A 21621-nucleotide genomic window follows, 5' to 3' on the forward strand; every position below is an offset into this window, starting at 1 on the left:
CCCTCCATCCTTACCTGGGGGATTGAACCTGGAGGGGCCTGCATGCAAGGCAGATGCTCTAGCACTGAACTAGAACCCTTTGCCATCACTGGTCTACAGAGAGAGTTTTGAACTAACAGCTGGGATTTAAATTTGGAAAAGGAGGGTCACTTTCACCGTGTCTGTCTCAGCCTTGACCTCTGTCTTGACCTCTTTTGCTCAAGCCACATTCCCATTACTTTGCAAGTGATTCGCCTCCATTAACAACTTAAGTGTGAAAAAACTGCAGAGAAGGGTTTCCCCCATTTATTTTCACATCTGGTGTGTGGAAGAATTTCCTGTAACTCATTTTCTGTAATAGAATTTATTTTCACATCCAAGGCAAGGAAGTGTATCTTAAAAGCTTCCCCATTATATTTTGCTTCTATACATTATTATCACGTTTTATTCATTGATATAACACTTAATGCCAAAACAGTCACTCAGGGATGCACTTGGGGGTGGGGGTCTTAATGGTTCTCCCAAACACTGCTTTTTTCTGATTGGAATCACATCCCTCCCAGTCTGAAGCTTCTATTTGTCCCGGCACATTCAAGGAGCAAATTTCAAATAATAGAAATGGCATAAAAGAAATGCTCGACCAATTCCACTCCTTAATCTAATCTTTGCAGATGTTTTGAAGTTAAGAACAAGTTGCTAGCAGAGCCAACAGGGTGCCCTCTAGACTATAACTCACATCATCCTTGCCTATTGGCTACACTGACTGGGGCTGATGGGAAATGGAGTCCAACAGCACCTGCAGGGCACCAAATTGGCTATCATCGTGCTAGAAAACGAGATGATGGCTCTCATGCCTAGCTTGTCCTTTAATAGGTCAGGTCCTGGGGTGTTTTAGCTTCCAAACTTCCAGAACAGGAAGTAGAAAAAGAGTCCTAAATCCCTTCTTGAAATGGCAAATTACTTAAAAGCTGCTTCCAAAAGGTCACCTATCTGCAAAAGTGTTTGTGGAATTAAAGAAAGCAAACTCTTAGCTTAATACTGGCGATTTTCATTTCACAAAGAACATTTCCATGACATTTCACTGCTTGGCCACTCACTTGTTTAAAGGTCCCTCGCGCCTTCAATAATTTATAGAGGGCATACGCAGGCACAAGGATCATTGATGACAATGCTATTCCCCATCCGACAGAGTTGGCCCAGGGTGGGAAGACATACTCATCGTAGGTCAGAGGTTTAAAAGTGACAATGCTGGCTATTACCACAAACTGTGGGAAATAAGAGGAGAAAGTTATGATCAATTTCCTTTGAACCATATGTTTATTCCAAGATGAAACAAAGGAGACTCTTCAGGTGTCTCCTCAGAACAACAACAACAACAACAACAACAAGCCACTCTTGACCCTAAGGTCCCAAGGCAGCTTACAACAATTAAAGCACAATGTTAAAAACATTTTAGAAGAATTTACCATCACAGAAATAAGGTGGGTCCTAAGATATTTATCTCTCAAATATCAAAAGCCAGGCTAAAGTGGTGTATCTTCAGTATATGATGAAAGCTGTGTAATGAAGGTGCCAGACACACCTCTGTGGGGAGGGAATCCCACAACTTAGGGGCTTCCACAGAGAATGCCCTCTTGCAGTCCGCCGCCACCCATGCTTCTGAGGGCAATGGAACAACCAAGAGGGCCTTCTCTGCCATTCTCAGCACCCAGGAGGGTCTGCAGGGAAGGAGGTAGTCTTTATGGTTACCTCCATCCTCTGAATCTTTCCCCAACCTTGGATTTCCAGATCTTATTGGATGACAACTCCTGTCCTCACTTGTCCATTGGCCCTGCTGGGTGGAGAGGATGAGAGTTGTCATCCAAGAAGATCTGTGGACACAAAATTAGCAAAGGCTGCTGTAGAACTCTGAAGATTATTTTGTAATTTGAAGATGACTGGTTTAGTGTAAAATAAACATACAATATTTATCTGCAATCATATTAGTGACCACACAATAATTCTTGGCACTTACGTTAGTCACCAAGCGGCTTATCAAACTTCCTATAAATGCTTCCACTTGAAAAGTAATATGATAGAAGCACCTTAGAGAATTGGCTTCACAATTGACTCACAGCTGGGCTTTACCCTGTCTACAGAGGAACAGTATATACACATGCACAATTTTAAGGACAGGAAAGTGAAATATGTAAGAAAAGACCAGTGTCAAACCCAGTGAAGGGGAGGAGTGGAATAAAGTGGCTGGAAAGGGGGGGTGGACAAAGGGGTGTACAGATGTTTATTTTATATATTTAATACATTCATATACCTCTCCCCCAGCACTCAAGGTGATGTACTGTAAATGGTTCTCTTCCCCATTTTGTCCTCACAACCACTCTGTGCAGTAGATTAGGCTGAGAGGAGGCAGTGAATGGCCCAAGGGGACCCAGTGAACTTCATGGCTGAGCAGAGATTTGAACCCTGGTCCCCAAGCTGTTAGTCTGACACTCTAACCACTACGCCATATTGATATGTGAACGTGCCTACCCATTGACTTGCCCCGAACAGTCTTCTACCTGAGAAGGAGGAGCTTTAATAATAATAATAATAATAATAATAATAATAATAATAATAATAAAAAAATTTATTTATATCCCGCCCTCCCCAGCCGAAGCTGGGCTCAGGGCGGCTAACAACAATAAAAATAATCCAACATTCTAAAAACATTCATTATAAAATTAATTAAAATTAATTAAAATCAAATTAAAATCAAATTTGCCTGTCCCCTGGCCTAGGCACACCAATGTTGTAGTGGGAGCCCATTTGTCTGTATCACAATCCAAAAACTCAGTGTCTTCTCTCATCCCAAAATTCCAATTGCTTCTGCTGTCTAGCCTCACCATGCGCTTGTCGACTGTGGCATTCTCAGCTATCAAACTTAACAGCATGAGTGCAAATGGCAACCTCAGAAAGGGGACAAGATCCGATGCACCTCATTGTTTAATATTGAGTGTCAAGTTAAATCTTGTCACAGAAGAAAAGCCTGAAAGGGTTTTGATTTGCCTATAATGTTAGCTATTAGGCTTGTCGCTCAAACATCAAATTAAGGGCATTAGATGTCGGAGAAGAGGCTTCATCCTGAGTTTATAGTCTTTGCTGATAGCATGCCATCTTTGGAACAGAAAACAAGCAAGCAAACAAAAAAACCACTGCCATAACCCAGTAAAATCTGGATGCTGAACAATAGAATCATAAAGTTGGAAGGTATCCTCACCTAGTCCAACACACTGCAAAGCAGGAGTCACAGCTAAGGAGTCCCTGACAGATGGCCCTCCAACCTCTGTTTAAAAACCTCCAGTGAAGGCCAACCCACCACTTTCTGAGGTGGTCCATTCCACTGTTGAACAGCTTTTACCATCAGAAAGTTCTTCCTAATGTTTAACTAGAATCTTCTTTCCTGTCATTTGAACCCATTGGTTCAGGTCCTTGCCATGATTCTGCTCCATATTGATCCAGAGCAGACTCCAACGTATAGTTAGCAGAGTAAAAAATTAAACACGGTGCAGGGTTCCCAAAAAATAAGCCATAGGCAATCAACTTCATCCAGCAGAGTTTTTACTACTGAAGGCAAATGAACATAACGGTCACAAATCCAAGTCTTCAGGATTATCACAGTCCATAAGAAATCAAGTTGAAGCGGACTTAACTTAAACTTAAAATAAGACTAAAACCTTAACACTATATACAGACCACCACACCAGAAGGAAAGAGAGACAGAAAGTGAAACCTAGGCTCCTTCTGGCCTATTATTATAGTCAGCATGACCTTGACAGAAATAGTTAACAAAACCAGCTTGAACCAGCTGTTCAGCTTCTCTGAAGGAATAACCCAAACATCAGGAACCTTCTGCTTGTTTCCAGACAGGATAGAAGCTTGATTGTTAGCTAGAAACTTCCAGTTTGCACCAGCTTGTCTCATACAGAGAAGTTTCTAGAACCTTCTTGAATTAATTAGAATAGGAAAGATCTCTACACTTTAAACCAATACTTCCTGTACCAATAAATGCAAACCTGACAGTCCTACCCTCTGGAGCAGCAGAAAACAAGCTTGTTCCATCTTTCATGTGACAGCCCTTCAGGTATTTGAAGATGGTTTTCATATAACCTCTCAGGCTTCTCTTCTCCAGCCTAAACTTACCCAACTCCATCTTTACACTAAAGCAAGAGATTTGCTTCCAGGAAGCTACTATGGACTAGAAATAGACAAATTTCTCAATTTCAGTTTCCCTCATTTTTCCAGTCTCCCTCCCCCACCCCTTTTCCACATCAGGTTGCAATTCTTTCGCCACTAGCATTTGAAAGCACATTTATCCTTAATATATATATTTACTACATTCACACTCACTTCACTTGACATCTGGAATAAAAAAATTAAAGACGTTTTGGGTTGATCTGCTCTTTTTTTTGTTTCCAATTAAAAAGAAAAAAGAAACCATCTGCTGCTCATCACTGCAATTAGATAGTATGTGTGTTTTCATCATCTTCAAATCTTATGAGAGCAAAGAGCCCAGAAAGGTGGGACACATCTGTTATTTATTTATATTTCATTTGAAAAAGATGCACTTAATGGTCTTATAGAGTCCCATGATTAGAAGTAGTGGAGTGGGGGATCTTCAGATTTTGAGTGGGAAATTAAAAAGGGAAATGTTAACAAAAGTGGGTTGTGAGTGTTCCAAGCAGAAACATCTTCCATGTGTTAAAAATTTTAAATGACGCCAAACGGCTTACTGTTCCCCCCCTTTTAAAATTAATAAACTAATATCTCATTTTCAGATTCTATTTCCCACCACCAGCACCTTTGCAGCAGCTGAAGATTGAAAATAAATCAACAAAACCAGACCCACAAACAAAACTGTGAAACTTCCATTCAACAACAGTCCAGTTACAGATCACTCTTTCCCATTAATCTTCATGTTCCTGCACCTATGGAACAATCTATTTCTTGTACAAAACCCATTAACACGTGCTGTTCTGAAGCCCCACTCCTTTCAGTAGAACTGTGCAGAGCAATTTCAAGTTGAAGGTGTCCAAGGTCAAGGGAGATTCAAACACAGAAGAAGGTTTATGATATTGCAGATGGCTGGCGGGTGCAGGCAACTGACAGCATGTGACCCCCCCTCCTCACTAAAACATCTGCACTGTCTGTTTGATGCTACCAAGGAAGGTTCAGAGCTCTTGTATTACTATACAAAACTCTAAACAGCTTGGGTCCAGGATGCCTGAGCTCTTACATCCCAGCCTGATCCCTGACATCATCCAGAGGAGCACAGTTAGCTATCTCCAATATTACAGAGTCCTGACTAGCTTCAATGAGAAGTTGGGCTTTTAGTATCACTGGTTCCTTGCTTTGAAATACTCTTGCAGCAGAGATGCAGCAGGCATCTTGCTTTTGACTTTCAGGGATCTTTTGAACACTATTTTTTATGCTGCCTGGCTTTTGCAGCTGCTTAAACTTTCTTGATTAGCCAGTTATTAGCTGTGATTCCTGTATCACAGAGGGTTGCTCTAGACGACTCTTGGTGTGCCTTCCAACTTTACAACTCTATGATTAATATTAATGCTTTTTTTTTTTCCTATGGTGCTTTACGTTCCTAGTCTTATACATGGAAAAATACGGTATTTTCTAGGGTACTACACCACACAGGAAGTCTGTATGAACAGCAAAGGCTCCCCATTTTATACGGTCACCCTCCAGTTCATGGAAGCTAGCATGCTCATCCCTACTCTACCTGATTGTAGGTTTCTTATACATGAACATGTCTGGGCCAGGACCCACGTTTTTGATCTATACCAGAAGAGGCAGGGGAGCAAACCATGTCACAGGAGTAGTCAATGTGGTTCCCTTCATACGTTGCTACTGGACTATAGCTTCTGTCACCATTGGTCATGTCAGATAAGGCTGATGGGAGCTGAAGCCCAACATCATGTGGAAAGGCACCGCTTTGGCTATGCCTGCCATAGATTCACATGCTCTATGATTCCTATTAAAATATCTGAAAGGCTTACCAATAAAAAAGCAGGGCTCACGAATTTCCAACAAAGTCTCCAGTAGAGGCCTGGTTTGAAGCCCATCATTTGCTGGATGTCTTCACTGAACCTGTCCACACCTGAAGGTTGACCACAAATATAAGACAGAAGCAGACAGCGCATGGATACATTTGACAACAACAGCCACTGCAATGCTTGATGTTCACACTACTTGCTTGCCATACCACTTAAAGCTGATAAGCTGTTCAAATATGACTCATGTTCTGTGGCATCATCAAAAGGATGGTGCTCTATGAAATGATGGCCAAATGACTGTCATCTTGAAGTCACTGAATCCAATGAGATTTAAGCAATTTGCTGCAGTTCCTGTGTGTGCTTATTTGGGAGTAAGTCCCAGGAACTCGGGGGGGGGGGGGAGGGACTAAGCTCTGGTAAGGTTTCATACATTTGGAACGCTGTCAAGTAGCAAATCACAGCAAAGGTTTGTCCTCTCTAAAACCCTAATTCAGCTCAATTGTTGTAAGCAAAGTCCCTTAATTCTACATAACTTTTCCTAACATCTGTTAGTATGAGGGTTTTTAAAAACAAAGTACCATTATTTACAATGTTAATTAGCAAATCTAGTTCGGGTTCTGCTGAAATGGGCACATTTTTCCATTTTGCAATGGCAAAAAAGTCACTTCTTTTTATGATTTTCTAGAAGTTCTCCAAAAAGGGAAAGGCATCAAGCAGCAACATCTGCAATGAAGCACCATTACAGCACCAAGTTCCTAATGTTAGAATCATAGAATTGGAGAGTTGGAAGGGACCCCCCAGGGTCATCTAGTCTAACCCCTAAAGTTGTCCATGGTAGCTGGGTTCTCCCATGTGCCTCTTTTTCAGGAAGAAGCCAGCCCAGGAAAATGGAACTAAAGCAGGGAAGAGGGAAAATAATGCCAGAGAACCAGAAGGAAACATGTGCACATTTTGCCCCTCCCTAAAATCCCTTTGTAGCCCAAAATGACAGTCAAACATATAAGAATATCCATTCAATTTGTAAACACCACAGTTTATCCATGTAATAACAAATTCTTATTTGGAATCATTCTTTGTAAAAACTCTTACATGCAGTCATTCCCTCCCCACATAAACTGACACAGGTATAGCTTAAGCTGCCATCAAAACATTTCAGAAAAACTTCCTTTGGCTGGTGCTAAAATGTCAAGTGCGCCTTTCAGCTAAACAGAGTTTTCGGCTGGTCAATAAGGCAACTGGGCATTGAAAGAAGGGAATGGCTGGTGTGTGTGTGTGTGTGTGTGTGAGAGAGAGAGAGAGAGAGAGAGAGAGAGAGAGAGAGATCAACTCCGAAGATAGTAGGTGGACAGAGCCATGCCAGATTTAGCCAATGATCAATTTTAACATTCCCTACAGCCATAATAAATTATGTTTTACAGAGCAATGTGTCAACAACAAAAATCATCTCTTAGCTTCCTGAAACAGTTGACTTGAAAGTCTCCCCTCATACTGATCCACAGGGGGGAATCAGCCTTCTACCTTCTATAGCTGATCATATATCTGTCTACATTGACTGGTAGTAACTGTTCAGAGTTTTAGGCAGCTGACCCACCTGGAAATTGAACTCTGCAGGCATAGAAGATGCTTCACCACTGAGTCATGACCCTGGTCTAATGTAGGGAGCTGCCTTCTATCCAGCCAGACCACTGGTCTATTCTTTTAAACTCCATTGAACACAGGAACATGGGAAGATGCCTTATTCACTGAGTCAGACAGCTGGTCCATTTAGATCAGTGTATTGTCTATATGACCAAACTGCGGGAGGCAGTGGGAGACAGAAGTGCCTGGCGTGCTCTGGTCCATGGGGTCACAAAGAGTCGGACACGACTAAACGACTAAACAACAACAACAAAATTGTCTATATGATAGGGGCATGGGTGGCGCTGTGGGTTAAACCACAGAGCCTAGGGCTTGCCGATCAGAAGGTCGACAGTTCAAATCTTCGCAATGGGGTGAGCTCCCGTTGCTCAGTCCCTGCTCCTGCCAACCTAGCAGTTCGAAAGCACCTCAAAGTGCAAGTAGATAAATAGGTACCACTCCGGTGGGAAGGTAAACGGCGTTTCAGTGTGCTGCTCTGGTTCGCCAGAAGCGGTTTAGTCATGCTGGCCACATGACCTGGAAGCTGTATGCCGGCTCCCTCGGCCAGTAAAGCGAGATGAGTGCCGCAACCCCAGAGTCGGTCATGACTGGACCTAATGGTCAGGGGTCCCTTTACCTTTATTGTCTATATGATAATGAGGGCCTTTCAGGATTTCAGGCAGGGGTCTCTCCCAGCGCTATCTCGAGATACCAGGGCTTGAACCTGAGACCTTTAGAATACAAAATGTGTGCTCTACCACTGAGCTATGTGCAGCAGTAAATTTGAATAGGAGCATAGGAAGCTGTCTATACTGAGTCAAACCATTGGTCCATCAAGCTCAGCACTGTTTACACTGGCAGGCAGCAGCTCTCCAAGGTTTCAGGCAGGAGGTTTTCCCAGTCTGACCTGGATACACCAGGAATTGAACCTGGGACCCTTTGTGTGTAGAACTTCCAAAGGGAAGGGGATATGAGCAAGAGAAGGAAGAATGGTAGTAATTAGGAAAGAAATAGTTCTAAGAAATGAACAGAGTCTGGCTAATTGCAGAGAGTCAATGACATGAACCTCAACCAAAAGGAAGCTATTCTAAAAGACCAGTAAATCCGAGTTCAGGAGGAGTAAATAACTTCTGAGCCCAAAGAAGATAGGGATGTTGTTAATGTCATATTCTTTGATCAGCAAACTCCAACAGATATGCCGTAACCTCAGTCACATCCCAGCCTTTAAACTTATGCAGGGAGAGTAGAGGCCCATTTATAAGCAGCAAAGCAGAAGGCATAGGATGAATTTCACACAACAAACGTTGACCTTGTTTCAACTTTGAGAGGACTGAAGCTATGTTGCCCGTTATACTGAAGAGGAGACAGCTGAATCAAAGAGGAAAGAATCTGGAGGATTAACAAGTGAGTCAAAGAGATGAAGAAGAAATGCAATCTCTATGGAAGGTGTTGATTAAAGTCAAGCTTTTTATAGGGACAGTTTGAAATGATATGGTGCATGAAGAATTACTTCCATGAACCTGGTTACAGGCCTTTTAATGCAGATGGGGAAAGGGGTGAGGGAGCATGCAACAACCCGCATCATCTTGTTTGGATGATTGTGTCCTCAATGCGCTTTTGGAGTTGCCAAAGCACTTAGGAGGTCTTTGGCAGAAGAACTGAAAGATGAGAATGTGTGTGACCAGGCAGAGGCGTTTGATGAGGAAAAGGAATGGTAAGAACAAAGGGAAGAAAGTTCATAAGAAAACCATTTAAGAAGACACCTGGCTAGGACCAGAGAAAAAAAGAATGGCGGTGGTATGGGGGTGGACTTCATTCCGTGACGGCAATAATGTGGAGCGTTCTCAGTTCCGGACCTCCTGTTTCAACAGAATGGGAGATAATTTTGAGAGAGCAATGAAGAGAATAAATTTAGCAAAAAGGAAGGGTCTCGTGGCTCAGACTAGGCTAGGGAGCACCTCCACTGATGCAAACCTTTTTAAACAGGGATAGGGAAGAGGCAATCCTCCAGATGTTGTTGGATCTTTGCTCCCATGAATTGCAGGAGGTGGGACAAGATGATCCTCGGGCTCCCTTCAGATGCTATGATTCTATAACTTTCTATCTCTGACCATTGGGACTGAAGGGAATTGTCATGCAACATTTGGATCCCTTCCAGTCGGGATTCAGGCCTCATCATGGGACTGAAACTGCCTTGGTCGCACTGGTTGATGATCTCCGGCGGGCTAGGGACAAAGGTGAGAGCTGTTTCCTAGTTCTGCTGGATCTCTCAGCGGCGTTTGATACCATCGACCATAACATCCTTCTGGACCGTCTTGAGGGGCTGGGAGCTGGGGGCACTGTCATACAGTGGTTCCGCTCCTTCCTCCTGGGCCGTGTTCAGAAAGTGGTGGTGGGGGATGAGTGTTCAGACCCCTGGCCGCTCACTTGTGGGGTGCCTCAGGGTTCTGTCCTCTCCCCCATGCTTTTCAACATTTACATGCAGCCACTGGGAGAGATCATCAGGAGGTTTGGGCTGGGTGTTCATCAGTATGCAGATGATACCCAGCTCTACCTCTCTTTTAAATCAGAACCAGTGAAGGCGGTGAAGGTCCTGTGTGAGTGTCTGGAAGCGGTTGGAGGATGGATGGCGGCTAACAGATTGAGGTTGAATCCTGACAAGACAGAAGTACTGTTTTTGGGGGACAGGAGGCGGGCAGGTGTGGAGGATTCCCTGGTCCTGAATGGGGTAACTGTGCCCCTGAAAGACCAGGTGCGCAGCCTGGGAGTCATTTTGGACTCACAGCTGTCCATGGAGGCACAGGTCAAATCTGTATCCAGGGCAGCTGTGTACCAGCTCCATCTGGTACGTAGGCTGAGACCCTATCTGCCTGCAGACTGTCTCGCCAGAGTGGTACATGCTCTGGTTATCTCCCGCTTGGACTACTGCAATGCGGTCTACGTGGGGCTACTTTTGAAGGTGACCCGGAAACTACAACTAATCCAGAATGCGGCAGCTAGACTGGTGACTGGGAGCGGCCGCCGAGACCATATAACACCGGTCTTGAAAGACCCACATTGGCTCCCAGTACGTTTCCGAGCACAATTCAAAGTGTTGGTGCGGACCTTTAAAGCCCTAAATGGCCTCGGTCCAGTATATCTGAAGGAGCGTCTCCTCCCCCATTGTTCTGCCCGGACACTGAGGTCCAGCTCCGAGGGCCTTCTGGCGGTTCCCTCACTGCGAGAGGCCAAGTTACAGGGAACCAGGCAGAGGGCCTTCTCGGTAGTGGCGCCCGCCCTGTGGAATGCCCTCCCACCAGATGTCAAAGCGATAAACATCTACCTGACATTCAGAAGACATCTGAAGGCAGCCCTGTTCAGGGAAGTTTTTAATATGTGACATTTCAGTGTATCTTTTATCTTTGTTGGAAGCCGCCCAGAGTGGCTGGGGAAACCCAACCAGATGGACGGGGTACAAATAATAAATAATTATTATTATTATTATTATTATTATTATTATTATTATTATTATTATAACTTGTCAATGGTACTAGGTTCCCCACTCGAAAGAAAGAAAGAAAGAAAGAAAGAAAGAAAGAGGGATCCAGTCTTAGGCACATTACATTTAAAGCATATGATTCCACTTTAAGAGCCATGGCTTCCTCCAAATACTCCTGGAGACTGTAGTTTGTTAAGGGTACTGAGAGTTTTCAGGAGAGCCCTACTCTGCTTGCAGCTTGCTACAATCCCCAGAGATTCTTGGGAAGAGGGACTGACTGTGGTTTAACTATCCAACCCTCTCCCCAAGGAACGCTGTCCTAGCAGAGCTTGAGCTGCCCTGCAATCACATGCATTTATACAGCATGATGGGAACAGTGTAATTGAGGGCATAATTAACGCCGTGCTCCCTGTCTTCAAGGTAGTAGTCGGTCAGAAGCTTCCTCGCTCTTACCTCTTGGCAGGCGCATGTGTGATTAAAAAGCCATTTCCCCCCAGGTTGCCCTGCTGTGTTTAGTAAACTCTCTAAAGAGCTGTTATAATAAATACAGCTTCGGCAAGCTTTTCAAGCCCAGGTTATCTAAACGCATTCATTTTCATTTGCAGGAGAAGGAGGAGAGACATCTGGCTGGCTGGCAGTGTTATGATCGTCTACACAGTGGGAAAGAGGGGGGAAATTAATCTCTCTGTGTCTCCTTTACTCCACTGGTCTGTGTTTATGTCCTTTGGCTATTTGACATACAGAAAGCATCAGAGGGCAAAGCTCTGTTCTCTGATGTTGAATTGCAACTAATCTCAAAAAGCTGAGCTGAGTGTGTAAATAAAGGGAGTCTTTGACCTGATGTTTTGGTCTCTGTCTGATAGACAGCAGATGAAGACGTCAAAGAAAAAAGAAACACCTCTGTTTGGACTGGACTATTGCATAAGGCTGATGGGAGGCTCACAATATTATATTGATTTGTATATAACATAAAATGCATATGAAAAAACAGCCTATTGAAAACTAGATGTCGAAGAGAAAGGCCATAACATGCCTTTCACGTGCATATTCTAGTATATGGGAATGGAGACTTTTGTTCAATAGGCAGTCACACTGATCCCATGAGCCACAGCCTGATGTCATACATTCCAGAGCTAGGGATGGAGGAGAAATTCAACTTGCATTTAATAGTGAACCTCCTTAACATGCACTTTTCAAAACTGTATGAGAACTGAAACACAGCTGTCTCTCGAAGTTTGCACTTCTTAGAATTTTTCAGTTTAGTTTTCCAATCAAACAGCGTTTACCAAAATGCATATGTCAGAGGTGAAATGTGCATAAAAATCAGCAACTGAAAACAACATACAGAAACGCATTATGTTAGGGAAAACAGCGGGCGAAATATGCACATTAGTCAAAACTGAACACAAAAAGTATGATGATCAGGAGAAATCTTCACTAAATTTCTGGCGAATTTTCATGAGATGTGTTTTTAATTAGGATGTAGATTTGTCCCCCTCCCCCTGTAATACTGGAACCTGAGCCATTCAATGAAGCTGAATGGTGGGAGATTCAGGACAGGCAAAAGGAAGGACTTCTTCACCCAGCACATACCTGCTGAGGTTCATCTGCAGGAGACGGCTACAGCATTCATGCCCTGCTTTGGGCTTCTCATAGGAATTTGGTTGGCCCCAGTGGAAAAAGAATGCTGATCTAGATAGCCCCTTTGTCTCTTCTTCTTTGATTCTTGTTCATCCACATTCCCCTTCTCTAAACTACTATGATGTTACTGTAGCAATTACTTTGGGGGGAAACACTGCAGTTTACTCTGACTGGTTGCAGTCATAAACAATTGGAACAATCCTCCCCCACTGCTGGCTCACCATAAAACCAGGAGACGCCAATGGCTTCGATTAAAACAGCAAACAAGATGGACGTCCCAGCAGCAAATGTGTCCAACAGAGTCAGTATGTAGATTCCACCCTAAGTAACAAGAAGAAAGCATCCAATAATGCAAGCAGCCCAGAAATACTCGAACACTCAAAGCTCTGATTGGATGGGATCTAATTTGCTTGACAACCCATGTAACCAATTTATTTCAGTCCTAGGAGAGTCTGACTCAATACAGACCAGTTTTTCCCCCTAACCTGGTGTCTGTGATGGACAGACCATTGGGTTATCATCCTGCAGGCTGTTGGCCAATCATGCAGAGTAAAAGTAGGAAGAGACAGATTTAAAAGAAACAGTTCTGTCATGGGGAATGATAAGTAAAGAACATCAACTTGAACTCCGGGAGTGGGGGAGAGGGGGATATAAGTGCAATAAATACATTACTAATTTTTAATTCTGTAATTTGAATCTCTCACTGGAGCATAAGACAACAGGATTTTCTCTATCATCTATGTATTGGATCAGCAGCAGTTTCTGGCCATTGTGCCAAATAGTTAACTCCCCGACACAAAATTTGATGGAAGGATTGGCAGCTATCCACTTGGTAGTCACTTGAGTTGTTGCCCAAGAATAGGCACAGACTTCCTAAAGGGACACTTACATTTGTTATGCAAAAGAGAGCAACGAGGAAGGTGCCAAAGGAGACCCCAAATGTGAAAAGTTTTCTATGTCTTTTTAGGATGTGGAAATCATCTGCTAAGCCGGTGATGACAGCTTCCATGCCACCCATCTAAAAAGAAAATAAGAAAATTGCAGGTTAGCAAAAATGCTTTATCATTTAACCTTCCCCCATTAAAAAAAGCAACCTGGTATAAATTAATTACTCCAAGAGTGGCATCCAATGCAAGTCCTACACAGAGTAGACCTAGAAGTAAATGGACATGGCTAACTTAGGATCATTTATTTCAGTGGGTCTACTCTGAGTAAGATTCCCAGAGTTCTCTGTGAAAAGGAATTGATTGTTAAACCATTCTGAAATTGTAGCTCTGGCAGGGGAATAGGGGTCGCCTAACAACTATTGGCACCCTTAAGAAACCACAGCTCCAAGAATGCTGGAGAGCCACTCTGAATCAGTATAGACAATACTGAAATAGATAGATTAATGATCTGACTCAATATAAGGCAGCTTTCCATGATCCAAGATCCACCAAATCTGGCTTCTTTCTCTAATTCTGGAGCCACCTTGAGAGTCAAATTGGGCAAGGGAAACTCATCAGATGAGCAAAATGGAAGATGGCTATTTTCTGCTGTTTGCCACAAACATCTGGTAATCAAAGATATCTTGTATCCAGACATGAGAGGTTCCATATGACATCTAATGACAATGGACAGACCAATCCTTCATGAATTTAACTAACCCTCACTAAGAAAACCTATTAAGTGTATGACCAAATGCCACATCCTGTGTGATTGAATTTCGCAAGTCAATTATCTGTTGTGCAAGTTTTTCCTTTTTTCCTTTTTTTGGGGGGAGGGGGCCTGTCTTGAACCTATTACCAATTAGTTTCATCATGATCCAAGAGCTAGTAAAATGAGAGGGAACAACAGCAATCACTCTCTATAGCCAACATCTCCTCATAGGAATGATTTTGGACATGTAAACAAAACTACTTCTCCATGCAGCACTAATAATAATAATAATAATAATTTATACATACAGTAATTAAAGTATGGCACTCCCTCCCATGGGGGAGGGGCACTGTCATAGCGACCAACTTGAATGCCTTTAAAATAGGGTTGGACAATTTCATGAAGGAGAAGGCTAGCCACAATGGCTATGCTCTACTTCAGGCATAGGCAAACTCGGCCGTCCAGATGTTTTGGGGCTACAACTCCCATGATCCCTAGCTAACAGGACTAGTGGTCAGGGATGATGGAAACTGTAGGTCCCAAAACATCTGGAGAGCCGAGTTTGCCTATGCCTGCTCTACTTCTACAGTCAGATGCGGTAATGCTTCTGATTACTAGTTGCTGGAAACCTCATGAGGGGAGCACAGGTACCAACTATAGGGGGCCTTGGGGGCCCGGACACCCATAATTTTGGGGGGTGGGTGCACAGCACCCACAGCACGGGCTCCAACACAACTTCCGGTTTCTACCTTATGCTGACATACATTGGGTCTCTTGCTTCCTCCTGATAAATGACTGGTGTCTTTCAAGCTTTTATTCCTCCTGAAGGTGATGGAACGGCACCCCTGAGCATCACAGTCAGTCAGTCACCCTACTGTAGTTTGAAGGCTCTGTTTGTTTTTCCCAGAAGTGAACTCACTCTTGATTTAAATATAGAAATTTTGATGGCACTCCAGCATCAAGAACAAGAAGGACTGAGTGCAGTTAGAGTGCTCTGAATGTATGGGGCAAGTCTGAAGTTTCAGCAAGCCACTTAATCCCAGTTAAAGAAAGTAAAGACAGACACTTATGAAAGTTCCCCCACACCACTGGTTCCCCTTTTCTAAAGCTCTCTTAATATGGTAACAGACGTTGAGGGATCTGATTGTGAAATTACATTTAGGTCACTGAAATCCATGATGAAATGACTGAGATTCATTTAACTATTATTGTTCAAGCACCAGCCGTAAACACAGGCAGAATCCAGATAGAAATGAAATCCTGGTAAAACTTTACTGAGGCAGCTAAACAAAAACAGTGCGTGATTTGAGAACAGAACATAGGGGTTTTGTCTTTCTTATTTCAGACCTTGTACATAGCAGAGAGATATTCAACTAACCACACAGAGGAAAGCTCCCCCAGAACTACAGAGAGTGTGCTAAATCAGCAAACTTCATGCTGCTCTGCTTGCTAGCTAAGCAAACCTCCTTCTCCACCACCATCTTGGTTGGCCTGGCTTACTGATAACAGAATTAACCCTTAAGTTAAAAACTGAATGATCTCTGCTGTGGGACCTCTTACATAAATGGAGCAGCAGTGTGGGAGTGACATTCATATATGTGTGTGAATAAAGAATGTTGCAAATGAAAAATAACATATACTTACAGAACTGTCAATACCCAGTGAAAGCAGCATTATGAAAAACACTATTGCCCAAAAAGTTGATCCTTTAAGGGTTGAAATAGCTTCTGGATAAATGATGAAAACTAATCCAGCTCCTGAGGAAGAAGGAAAGAAAAATAGTTTCCTAATTGCACAACTTTAAGGCAAGATTTTATATTTATATTTAATATTGGTTGGTTATGCCTTGGTTAGAGAGCCTTCTTTAATACTGTCTCTAATTCAGTTGCTTCCCTTCTCCCCCCCCCCCCCCAACCCTTGGCTGAAAAGTTATATATGCTGCATTGTAATGCTTGTAATATGTCAGCAGGTGTCACTATAGTGCTGCTTGCACAGCTTGCAACATAATGTATGCGGCCTAATCCTGCCTGGAAAGGCTTCTGCTTTGGGCCCAAAATGTGTTAAGAAAAGATTGGCTGTTTTCATGTTTGTTATAGGTAGCAACACTGTCACCTGGCATAAGAACATCAAGTGATACAGTAAAATATTATTCCCTATAAAATGAATAAGGAAACAAGCAAGCCTTGAAAATAACCAGTCTTTTCTTAAAACATTTCTGAGACAGAGAAATCTTTCCAGTTCTGCAGGATTAGACCACACTCATTTCACAGCATGCAACTCAGAAGACTGAGAGAGGCACATAGGCCAGAAGTGAAAATCTAGAGGAGAAAAAGAAGAAAAGTACTGCTTCAAGGTGGTGCAGAAGTGGTTTTGTCAACGGCACAAATACATAGACATTGCATATAGACCAGGGAAATAAATCCCAGAGGGAACACACAAACATTAGCCAGAAATTGTACTTTGGAGCCTAGACATGTGCTTCACGTTGGGAGTGAAGCTGGTTACCGCGACCAGTTGTGGGGGGTAGAATAAACAGAAAGACAAGATGGAATCGATGAGGGAAGAATAACTTGCCTACAAGTAACTATCTGTAGATCATTTATTCTCAGGCTTTGCTTCCTTCCTCCTCCTCCTCCAGTTAGTTAGTGTTAGGTCTTCTTTTTTGTGAACCACATGCCTCCACATGCAATCTTGTACTCAGAGTGGCTTTCTTTGCCTGCAGTAATACTGTATAACAGCATACCATTGCTATATTTTATGGGTAGGTGGGTCACTGTCACTTACCAAGAGAGAGAGAGGAGGAGGAGTGAGGTGGCAGTGTGGTCAATGTGGTGTAAACACAGTAATGGACCCAATCTGGTATTGCTGGTAGCACGTTTAAAATCACAGGAAGAGCCAGCTAATTGAAGCCAATGGCCCATCTAGTCCAGTATCTGGTTCTCAATGTGGCCACCCAAATTCCTGTGGGAAACTCACAAGCAAAACCAAAGCACAAGTAGCACTATCCGATCTTGTGGTCTCCAGAAACTATTATTCAGTAACATTGCTGCCTCCAGCTATGGAGGTAGAGCATAGCCATGATGGCTATCAGCCACTGATAGCCTTCTCTTCCATGATATAATCCTAATTCTAAAGCCATTCAAGTTGGTGGCCATCACTGCCTTCTGTGGGAGTGAGTTCCATAGATTAACCATGCACTGTGTGTAGAAGGGCTTTCTTTGGTAGAATCTACACACATATAAAAAACGCTGTGAAAATGCTTTTTTTAAAAAAACACCGTTTTGAAAAATACATTGAATTTTACATAACTCACTGTTGCCATCCAATGTCACGCTTGTATACTGCACTTTACAACACATTTCAAACTGTGTAGATGAGTCATTTATCTGTCCTGAATTCTGCAACATTCAGATTCATTGGCTATATTCTGTCATGTGGCATTTTCAACTAAAAAGGAGAGGTGCATAGGTTTATGTAGTTTGAAACGAGGAAAGTGTGCAGATGCATTCTTACCTTCGGTGGCCACATCTTGAATTTTGACTTTGTATACGTGTGCCATGTAGCCCAGTATAGAAAAAATGGCAAATCCAGAGATGAAGCTAGTGACACAATTGATTGTACTGGTCATCAGCGCATCCCTAGGAGAAATCAGGAGATGATGAAAAGGCAGCAAGCAGATCCCAGTGCCAAACCCAGTTAAGAACCTCATGCAATGTCATTTGAGTAGAGCTAAGCACAAATTTGAAGTACTGTATACAATTTGACTACTGTTTTTTAAGGCCACCACCCAGCATAAATTTACACCCAGATCATCAAATTCTGCTGACCAAAGCATCTGTTTTGAGGTGACAACTTGTGGTAGATTGCAATTTTGAGTGGACTAGTGTCAGTGTGTTAATACTCCGAGTGTCAGGAACAGAAGGCTCAGGTAGAGTCAATGGGCCTTGTCCGAGTGAAAAGAAATCTCAAGAGATCTCCACACCACTTCGGCATAGTGGTTAAAGTGTTAAGATGATGAGCCAGGTGACATGTGTTCAAATTCCTACTCAGCCTCAAAAGATCACTCGGTAGTGCTGTACTGAAAATGTCTTTATCAAAGGGAAAAGGAAAGTTTAATGAAAAGCTCATGGGTAGAGAACTTTTCTTGCTTTCAAGGAGGCCACTGGAGATATAGATAGATGATAGATGGATAGATAGATGCCAGACTTGTAGAGTTTAATGATTCTAAAGAAATTTTGAAATGCCCTGCAGATGAAGCAGAAAGAAACAGAAGGTGCTTTCATGGGGGAAGAAAACTTTTGAGAAATTGTGGGGCAGGTTTTCAGCACAGCCCCACCATTGGGCGACTGTGGGACAACCAGTCCCCATCAGTTTATTCTACCTTACAAGGTTGTTGTGAGGAGGATAAATGAAGGGGAAAGAGCAGGGACATCTCAATACATTTGGTTAACTGAGGCAAAGGGCAAAATGGTTCCACCTGCCAATTCCAGAAACAGAAGGTGGTGAGAATGGCAATAGGCCAACATCCTACAGCATCACCCAAGAAGAGGGCAGAGGGCAGGCCATGTGGCCAACACAACTGTCTCCTCAGGCTCCTTGTCATTACTGCCTTACCCCCAGAATAATATACATTGAAATGGTCTCAGGACCAAACATTGTTTGAGAGCGGAGGTGGCAAACCTGTGGCCCACCAGATGTTGCTGGACCACAACTCCCATCACCCCTGACCATTTCCTATTGTGGCTGGGGCTGGTGGAAGTTGGAGTCCATCAGGGGACCACTTTCCCTGCATCAATTCTGAAGGCTATATATATGGAAAAGAGTGAATGACACGAGCCATAGAGCGGAAGACAGGATTATTAATCTTTGAAGAATTTAATGCAATACTGAATATCGCCTCAAGCAGTTTTTATCCAGGGTGGGGTGGCATCCCCACTCTGTTTTAGATGTTTCATGGCAAATTTACTCAGATTACAGGATAAAAACAATTATGCAGGAAATGGTTCTCTCTCTCTCATTTTAAAGGCATGCTTCCTCGTGATTGGTTAATGGTAATCTAATTGCAAAAAAAAAAAAGCAGATGGTTGTCATTTGAATAACTGCATGTGATTGCAGGTGTTGCTTCTGCTGCAAGATGATGCCCATTCATTGTCACAGTGGAATATCTTACTTGGAAATCTAAAGCCCAGTTCAAATCTGAAACAAACAAAATAGCAGACTGCCAAAGCCACTATTTGCTTCATTGCGGCATTGTGAATTTCGCGGAACATGAAGAGTCTGGTGGATCAGGCCAATGGCCCATCTAGTCCAGCATCCTGTTCTCAAAATCACCAACCAGATGCCTGTGGGAAACGCGCAAGCAGGACTCGAGCACAAGAGCCCTCTCCTGTCCTGCGGTTTCCAGCAACTGCTATTCAGAAGCGTAACTGCCTCCAGTTGTGTGTAGCCATTGTGGCTTAGCAGAGACATGTGCCATTACTTCAGTGGAACAGACACACTGGTTCAAATCTCTTGCACTGACAACAGTTTGGAGGATGCATGAAAATATGGATGCTTATATGGAGGGAGGGAACTACACATAGCCACTCCGGGGCAGTTATCCATCCTAAATGAGATTGGGAAACCTATGGCCCTCCAGATGTTTTCTGTCTCAGTCAATATGGGCAATGGTCAGGGATTATGGGAACTGTGGTCCAGCAACTGCCACATATGCATGTGCTGTTTCTAGGAGCATCATCTGAGTCCTTCACCAGGTACTACTGCCATCAGAGATTAGGATTAGCCCCAGAGGTGGAATGTTTTTCCACCAGAGGCTCATCTGCTACCAAATTTAATTACTTTTGTCCAGGCAGCTGTGTTATGTGACCCATGAGAGCAACAAAATAACAACGGTGATGAGATAAAATCAGGCCAAATCTTTATTGGCAGCAGCAGGCAGGGCAAGGGTTGGCATGGCATTGGGTCCCAGGATCAGTTCATCATTCCACAAGCCCCATGTTGATGGAATGGATCTGCAGGGTTTGGATCACTCCAAACCTGTACAACAGGAGTCAGCCAGTGTTGAACCTTGCTGTGGTGCAAGCAAGCAAGGTCTCACTGGGGGACCAGGGTACATATTCCAACCAGGCAGATACCGAACTCTCGTCTGGGTTTGCCGAGGTCAATCCTCCCCTCAGGCCCGTTATGGGGGAGCCCTATACTATGTTGATCCTGACCAATGCCATTTCTGCCCTCATACAAACAATGTTCTTCTGCTTAACAAAAGAAAGCCATAATTTCACTGAGGGAAAGGTGAAAAAAAAACCCAACCAAGTGCCAATCAGGTTGAGAGAAAAGAAAATCATTTCTGGCCCTGTCAACCAATGACCCAAATTTGCTCAGTGAAGGCTCTAACCCAAGGGTGGGAGAGATGCTGTCAAAGCAAAATGGCTGTGACATCCAGGGGAAGCAGCCTTATATAGGCTTTCCTCTCCCCTCTGCAGCAAAGGCTCATGGGCCAGTTTTTTCCCATGAGCCCATCACACAGAGAAGAAACCTTGCCCAGTATTTTGCTGCAAATTTATGGGCCACAGCGACGCCGGGCAAAGGCGCCATGTGCTTATTGGTCACGGAACGGGGGCTTAGATGCCACACAAATATCTTGATATTTACTCAGCCCTGCTAAGCTTTTAGCAGGTTTCCTGTCTCTAAGTGATGTGATACCTTCCAGAATGAGAGACTGCATGCCCCTACGAAACCAGTCACTAGGGAAGAACATTAGGAGAAAGTGGTTGCTCTTTTGGTCTTTGCATAGGCTTTTTATTGGCTGGTGTGGGAAACGAGTTATTGGACTAGCTGGGTCCAGTAAGGTTCTTAATTCAGTAACCTCAGGAATGAATACCTTCTTTCCAGAACTATGGCAGCACTGTACAGACATGCATGCAAACATAGGAAGCTGACTAATACTGAGTCAGCCCATTGGTCCATCCAACTTAGCATTGTCTTCACTGACTGGTGTGGCTCACCAGGGTTTTGAGCAGAGGTCTCTCCCAGCCCTACCTGGAGATGTCAGGCTTGACCCTTAGAGCTTCTGCGTGCAAAGCAGGCATTCTACCACTGAGCCACATAACTCTAGGAAGCTCACAAGCCAAGGCCCTGTTTTGACCTTTTCCTGCTGATTTCCCCAGTTTGTGGAATGTAAAGGTAGACTGGCTCTGTACATTATTATTAAGAACACACACACATACA

At 43.4% G+C, this 21621-nt stretch overlaps 1 protein-coding gene and 1 long non-coding RNA gene across 2 annotated transcripts in view; one reads left to right on the forward strand and one right to left on the reverse strand.

Moving 5' to 3' along the window:
- The window catches only part of LOC310850962, a 285884-nt gene that overhangs the window by 124086 nt on the left and 140177 nt on the right, over positions 1–21621 (forward strand). The gene's annotated exons all lie outside the window — the stretch shown is intronic.
- The window catches only part of SLC6A2 (solute carrier family 6 member 2), a 56602-nt gene that overhangs the window by 1986 nt on the left and 32995 nt on the right, over positions 1–21621 (reverse strand). Inside the window, exons 8-13 of the mRNA XM_083752931.1 lie at positions 17908–18032; positions 16039–16151; positions 13646–13774; positions 12978–13077; positions 6024–6124; positions 1077–1244 (exon numbers count right to left, since the gene is read on the reverse strand). Of these exons, the coding sequence (XP_083609057.1) occupies positions 1077–1244; positions 6024–6124; positions 12978–13077; positions 13646–13774; positions 16039–16151; positions 17908–18032 (736 nt within the window). The remainder of the gene's footprint in view (positions 1–1076; positions 1245–6023; positions 6125–12977; positions 13078–13645; positions 13775–16038; positions 16152–17907; positions 18033–21621) is intronic.

This window comes from Podarcis gaigeae (assembly GCF_964106915.1).
Source record: "Podarcis gaigeae genome assembly, chromosome: 8".
Lineage (NCBI taxonomy): Eukaryota > Metazoa > Chordata > Lepidosauria > Squamata > Lacertidae > Podarcis > Podarcis gaigeae.